We start from the raw sequence: 7,500 nt of genomic DNA on the forward strand, positions 1-7,500 counted from the left end.
CCAGCAGGAGGTGGAGTGGAGGACCATGACGTCCTGCTCTCGTGCCTACTGCTGTGAGTGAAGGTGAGAGAGCATTGGGCTCGTTATGTCCATGGAGTGGCAGCGTGTCTTAGTAGACATGACTGAGATGGATACAGGCTCATAACTTGGGAGGGGCTTGGGGGTGGGGTGGGACTTCATTGTTTTTAGTGGCTTTGACCTCGGTGGCCTCGATGTGCTTCCATAACTAGGTTTAGTCAAGCCTCCATACACTAACAGTAATCAAAAACTAATCTTGCTGACTGATTGGCTAAATCAGAGCCAGGTTCAATTAAACCCCTGCAGCAGAAGGACTCTTAATTGAGCACATCTCATTTCAAGCACGTTCGTGTTGCATCTGATATACGAGTGCAGTTTCAAAACCCATCTGCCAGAGTGGTTGCTGAAGACTGACCTACAAAACTGTTTTGCAGGTTTGCAAGTGAACTTCAAGCTTGCTAACAGATGCAAAGTTGTAAAATTAGTGTAAATCTGACTCACAAACAGGGCAAACAGGCAGGGAACAGACCATGGAGGCCTGCGAAACAATGGAGCTGATTCTGGATTTTACTTGGGTCACAGGGGAGGGACATAGAGGGAGGGGTCTTTACCTCTGAGCCAATGAGCAAAGGGGCAAACTAAACCAGGTAATGCGAAATTTAATAACTTATCTGCATGTTTGACGGGACTTGTGGATCACCCTCAGCCACCCTGGATGCATGGCCTCTCTGCATGTTTTGTTGGATTTAGGCATTTGTCTGGCACTGAGGATTCACCCAACTCCACGTCTCCTTAACCAGAAACTGGGAATTGAGAAGAGAACGCCTGCGGAGGAATAACGGGCTGCTCGGTCTACGGCCATCCCAAACAATCGGACCTCGTTTAATTCATCACGCTTTTCTGGTTTATTTTCCTCCACAGAGAGCCCTGCATGTCTCAGTCGACGTTACGTGTAAGGCCCAGGCAGCTGAGCCGGCCCATGTGTTCCTGAGTCTCACACACTTTGCTTCACTCTAATGAGCATGGTGGCGTGTTCTGCATGGAATCCTTTTTTTCCAAGAGTGTCGTCAACTGTACATGAAAATCTAGAACAAAAACGTGATCTTGCATCTGTGGCAATGGCAAGGAATGTTTCGGCAATTCCAACATTTGTAAGGAAACATGGGAGCTTGTAAAATTAGGAATGACTGCATCTGATGTTACAGAAAGCAGCATTTTACAATGATGTCCATATTGCTCTTTGCTAGCAAGGACGGCACTCGATGTAAAAGACCATTAAGGAAGGTGGACTCTTGGGTTAGTAGTATTAGTAGCCTTCTTCAAAAGTCCATGTAGTATAATTTGGAGCTAAGATGAACCCCAGGTGAACCGGCTCTGCGGTGAACACCCCCTTGTCCATCTTTGTCCTGTTTCAGAGATGCTTCTGGCTATAAGACGCAGAGCAGAAATGAAGGAGACACAGAAATACAGAAGATGGAGGAGAGAGCAAATGTCAGAAGCTGCACAGGGAGCCTCAGAGACTGGGGCAGGTGTAAGTGGAGGGTGCCCATCCAAGTGGATGGCGGCAGGTGTAAGTGGAGGGTGCCCATCCAAGAGGCCGGGGCAGGTGTAAGTGGAGGGTGCCCATCCAAGAGGCCGGGGCAGGTGTAAGTGGAGGGTGCCCATCCAAGAGGCCGGGGCAGGTGTAAGTGGAGGGTGCCCATCCAAGAGGTCGGGGCAGGTGTAAGTGGAGGGTGCCCATCCAAGAGGTCGGGGCAGGTGTAAGTGGAGGGTGCCCATCCAAGAGGCCGGGGCAGGTGTAAGTGGAGGGTGCCCATCCAAGAGGCCGGGGCAGGTGTAAGTGGAGGGTGCCCATCCAAGAGGTCGGGGCAGGTGTAAGTGGAGGGTGCCCATCCAAGAGGTCGGGGCAGGTGTAAGTGGAGGGTGCCCATCCAAGAGGCCGGGGCAGGTGTAAGTGGAGGGTGCCCATCCAAGAGGCCGGGGCAGGTGTAAGTGGAGCGTGCCCATCCAGACATGCATCTTTGCACTCCAAGCTGGAGATCTTTGACAATCAGTGGATACACTTGCCATCTTTTCTTCCTTCCCTTCATTTTTATATCTTCTGTTAAAAAAGAAAAGTAAAAAAAAAACAAGGTTTAGAATACTTGAATTCATAAGAAGCCATATTTTTGATGCCAGTGAGATGTCAAGTACATCCTGCCATGGTGATTTTGTATGTGGCTTGTGAGAGACGTTGTGCCCTGTCACTGATCTGCAATCAGCATTTTCCATCTCCCCAAATCTGTTAACCAATGTAAGTTCAAATGCCGCTGGTTCGGAATCAGTGCCCGGAAGAACAGTCTCTCATGGAATGATGGTGATGATTTTGATTATGACGATCTTCTCTTAGCTAGTAAACTCCTTGTCTGCTTCCCTCTAAAGCTTCGCAACGCAAAGAGCTCCCTTCCCTCCTGATGTAGATGTTCTCCCCGTTTTACTCCTGACTCAGCCTGGAGCTCATCTTCTAAACGTTTACCTGGCTGGACCACGGCGCTCCAAAACCAGCAGAGGTTTCCCATGCTGAAATACAGCTTGAAAGCCACAGTTCCACTAACCAATGCTAAAGTGGCTAACTATAAACAGAATCTAACATTACTTGTTCGCACTTTCCCTTTAAGATGGAAAATTTCTTTAAAGGGATGGTTCAGCTAAATGATTCTAACATGGCTTACAAGGATTGGAAGCTGATAATGCTAGCACTGTACCTTTAAGAAGGAAACTTCTTTAAAGGGATAATCCAGCTAAATAATGAGGTAAAGCTAGCGATGTCTGTTACCACTGTTCCAGTTTCTAAAATGTATGAAACTGGAAAGATGACCTTTTTACTAAAGCAAGTGCTATGGCTTCCAGCTTCCACTAGCATTGTTAATAACACGTGAGGGTTGGGATCTGATTCCAGATCAGCTCAGGTCTGTGATGGCTCCTCACAAATGGCTCCAAGAGTCGATCTGCAGGCTGACCCAGGAGCAGTTGCCTTGCGCCTAACTGCCATAGCGCCATGGTTCCTGATGGTCTGAGGCCTCTCATGGTCTGTGTCATCCCTGTAGATGGGGCTCCTGTGTGGACCATCCCAAAGTCACCATCAGCAGACTGTGTGCGGAACGGAGGCGCAACACCAATGTGTTCTACGGGACCTTCACCTTTGCTCAGGAAGAAAGGCTCTACTCAGCACACAGAGGTAATGTAGCATGCGCTGCACTGCTGGGGGTTGGGTGGGGTGGGAGCAGGCTGGAGGTGTGGAAAGGGCAGGATGGGGACAGGCTTTGGGGTGAGGTGGGGTGGGGTGAGAGCAGGCTGGGGGTGTGGCAGGGGGCAGTTTGGGGTGAGGTGGGGTGGGGTAGTGTCAGGCTATTCTGTGTTTTAAATATGTGTTTAGAGATGAAGTCACATTTTTCTTCATGGTGGTAATTTATAACTGACCAACCCGAAATGTGTTCTGCATGGGTGTAGTGGAGCCTTCTGGGTGTTGTAGTTTAGACACTGTAGTTTAGGTGTCCAGAAGTGGTGACATCATGACTCAATCTCTGATTTATATTAAGTAAAGAAGAGCTGAAGTCTGCTGGTTTTTCCTGTTTCATGATGTTTTATACTGATCCTGTTTTCGCATGGACACAGTTATCAGCAGACAGATTCTGGTGTCACTTTCCTACACCCACACAGAGTAGGTATTAAGATCTGTAGCAATGTGAGAAATATGTTTATTAATAATGTTTCTAAATTTCTGTTCTTGTTGATAGTGGTGCTATTTTTGTTTGTTTACTTGATAATGAAGAGGGAGAAATATGAAAGTTTGAAATGAGAAATGTAGATAAACAGAAAGTCTTTGTAGGTAGTGGCTGCAGTGAGCTCTAGCATGAAGGACCTTACTTACTATTAAAGAGAGACTGGTTCTGAGCCTTACTATTAAAGAGAGACTGGTTCTGAGCCTTACTTACTATTAAAGAGAGACTGGTTCTAAGCCTTATTTACTATTAAAAAGAGACTGGTTCTGAGCCTTACTTGCTACTTACTATTAAAGAGAGACTGGTTTTGAGACTTACCTACTATTAAAGAGAGACTGGTTCTGAGCCTTACTTGTTACTTACTATTAAGGAGAGACTGGTTCTGAGCCTTACTTACTATTAAAGAGAGACTGGTTCTGAGCCTTATTTACTATTAAAGAGAGACTGGTTCTGAGCCTTATTATAAAGAGAGACTGGTTCTGAGCCTTATTTACTACTTACTATTAAAGAGAGACTGGTTTTGAGCCTTACTACTAGTATGAAACTAAATACTGAGATTAAGTTACACAGCTATCAGAGCCTAGACAGAGAGTATGAGGTGGGAATATCTCAGAGACAGAATCAAACGGATTCCAGTCTCAGTGAGGATAGTGTAAGTACAGGACAGGGTAGATGCACAGGTCCTTGCGGAATGCCTGGTCACTGTCAGACAGGTGATGCTGAGTCATGCCCCTTTGATGTGGAAAATTAACACCCACGAGACCTACAGCACTGGAGGAAATGATGGCACTAAAGATGCAGAGGGTAGCTTAGAGACAGAGCAGAAGACACGTCCCCCTTAGAGACAGAGCAGAAGACACGTCCCCCTTAGAGACAGAGGGAGAAGACACGCCCCCCTTAGAGACAGAGGGAGAAGACATGTGACCCTCCTTAGAGACAGAGCAGAAGACACGTCCCCCTTAGAGACAGAGGGAGAAGACATGTGACCCTCCTTAGAGACAGAGGGTGAAGACATGTCCCCCTTAGAGACAGAGGGTGAAGACATGTGACCCTTAGAGACAGAGCAGAAGACACGTCCCCCTTAGAGACAGAGGGAGAAGACATGTGACCCTCCTTAGAGACAGAGGGTGAAGACATGTCCCCCTTAGAGACAGAGGGTGAAGACATGTGACCCTTAGAGACAGAGCAGAAGACACGTCCCCCTTAGAGACAGAGGGAGAAGACATGTGACCCTCCTTAGAGACAGAGGGTGAAGACATGTCCCCCTTAGAGACAGAGGGTGAAGACATGTGACCCTTAGAGACAGAGCAGAAGACACGTCCCCCTTAGAGACAGAGGGAGAAGACATGTGACCCTCCTTAGAGACAGAGGGTGAAGACATGTCCCCCTTAGAGACCAGTAGATGAAGAGTCCTGCAACTAGACCAGTAAAATATTCATCAAAAGCATCAATAGTTCAGTTAGTTTCTGACAGTATGCAGAGCAGAGAGATTCCCTAACCCTCCTGGAGAGTGTGATGGTGTGAGAGAAGGATAGGGGAGTTAGAGGACAAGGAGCGGAGAGGGAAGGAGGGAGGGAGAGAGGGAGGGAGGGAGAGAGAGGGAGGGAGAGAGAGAGGGAGAGAGGGAGGGAGAGAGAGAGGGAGAGAGAGAGGGAGAGAGAGAGGGAGAGAGGGAGGGAGAGAGAGGGAGAGAGAGGGAGGGAGAGAGGGAGGGAGAGAGAGAGGGAGGGAGAAAGGGAGAGAGAGAGAGGGAGAGAGAGAGAGGGAGGGAGAGAGGGAGAGAGAGAGAGGGAGAGAGGGAGAGAGGGAGAGGATGACTGACTGGCTTCGAGCTTGTGTTGAAGTTTTAAAGCGTGCGCTGAAGCCCGGCTCATGTCACTGACCGTCTAGACTGATACGGTCTATGGTCTAGACACACTTGTCTGCATGTACACACACTGACTGAAACTCTCTGAGGGAGTTGTGTTGAAAGGTAGTATTTCATGTGTTTTTTCTCACCTAAATCCATCCATGTGAACACCAAACTTTCTTCCTTCCATCCATCCATCTGACCATCCATATACAGTTGTGCTCATAAGCTTACATACCCTGGCAGAATTTGTGATTTTTTAAAATATTTTTTCAGAGAATAATAATGATAATAGAACTTTTCTTTTATTCATGTTTAGTGGTTGGGTCAACCCATTTATTATCAAACAATTGTTTTTGCCCTTTTTAAAATCATAATGAGAACAGAAATTACCCAAATGACCCCAATCAATGGTTTACATACTCTGGAAGTTTTGGCATGATAACATACACACAAGTTGACTCACACAGGTTTAAATGGCTACTAAAGGTAACCATCCTCATCTGTGAGCTGTTTGCTTGTCAATCAGTGTGTGTATAAAGAGTCAGTAAGTTACTGGGCTCCTGACAGACCCCTGCATGAGACATGGGGAAAGCAAAATAATTATCAAAGGATCTGTGGGAGAAGATAGTTGAACTTTATAAAACCGGAAAAGGAAATAAAGATACCCAAGCAACTGAGATTCCAGTCAGCAGTGATCAGACTTCAGAAGTGGAAAACGAGGGATTCTGTTGAAACCAAGCCAAGGTCAGAAAAACCCACAAATAACGTCAGCTGGCATGCAGGACTCTGAAAAAGTGGTGTGGCTGTTCCAAGATGCTCAATAAGGAGGCACTTGAAGAAAAATGGGGTGCATGGTCGAGTCGCCAGAAGAAAGCCCTTACTACACCGATGCCACAAAGCAGCCCGCTCACAATATGCCAAACAGCACAGAGACATGCCTCAGGATTTCTGGAACAAAGTTATTTGGAGTGATGAGACCACAATTTAACCTTTTAGCCACAACCATAAACGCTACATTTGGAGAGGAGTCAACAAGGCCTTTGATGAAAAGTACACCATCCCTACTGTAAAACACGGAGGTGGATCACTGATGTTTTGGGGATGTGTGAGCTACACAGGCACAGGGAACTTGGTCAAAATTGATGGCAGGATGAATGCAGCATTTTATCAGAAAATACTGGAGGAAAATGTGCACTTTTCAGCCCAGAAGCTGCACATGGGAAGCACTTGGATGTTCAAACACGACAATGATCTAAAACACAAGGCCAAGTCAACCTGTCATTGGCTACAGCTTGAAAAAAGGTTCTGGAGTGGCCATCTCAGTCTCCTGACCTCAATATCATTGAGCCACTTTGGGGAGATCTCAGACATGCAGTTCATGCAACACAGCCCAAGAATTTACAGGAACCGGAGGCATTTTGCCAAGAAGAATGGGCAGCTTCACCATCTGGGAAAATAAAGTCCACAACTACCACAAAAGACTTCAAGCTGTCATTGATGTTAAAGGAGGCAATACACGTTATTAAGGACTAGGGTATGTAAACCTTTGATCAGGGTCATTTGGGTAGTTTCTATTGTCATTATGATTTTTAAAAAGGGCAAAAACAATTGTTTGATAACAAATGGCTTGACTCAACCACTAAACATGAATAAAAGAAAGCTGTATTATCATTCTATCATTATTCTCTGAAAAAATATTAAAAAATCACAAATTCTGCCAGGGTATGTAAGCTTATGAGCACAACTGTATGTGGTCTTGGGTATCTGTGACACCCCCATCATGTGTTACATGTGGGCCATATTTCTTGGACATGAGGTGTTCTTGTATCACTGTTGTGAGTCGGTGTGAAGCCACGTGGGCTTGGTTAA

General features: G+C 46.3%; 1 protein-coding gene across 2 annotated transcripts in view; it reads left to right on the plus strand.

Annotated features, from left to right (window-relative positions):
• Positions 1–7,500, plus strand: part of LOC113590718 (oxysterol-binding protein-related protein 10) — a 64,892-nt gene that overhangs the window by 36,848 nt on the left and 20,544 nt on the right. For both annotated transcript variants that reach the window (XM_035523315.1, XM_035523321.1), the window contains exon 7: positions 3,105–3,235. In XM_035523315.1, coding sequence (XP_035379208.1) covers positions 3,105–3,235 — 131 coding nt within the window. The remainder of the gene's footprint in view (positions 1–3,104; positions 3,236–7,500) is intronic.

The sequence above is a fragment of the Electrophorus electricus genome, chromosome 2 (assembly GCF_013358815.1).
Source record: "Electrophorus electricus isolate fEleEle1 chromosome 2, fEleEle1.pri, whole genome shotgun sequence".
In the NCBI taxonomy this organism is placed as follows: Eukaryota; Metazoa; Chordata; class Actinopteri; order Gymnotiformes; family Gymnotidae; genus Electrophorus; species Electrophorus electricus.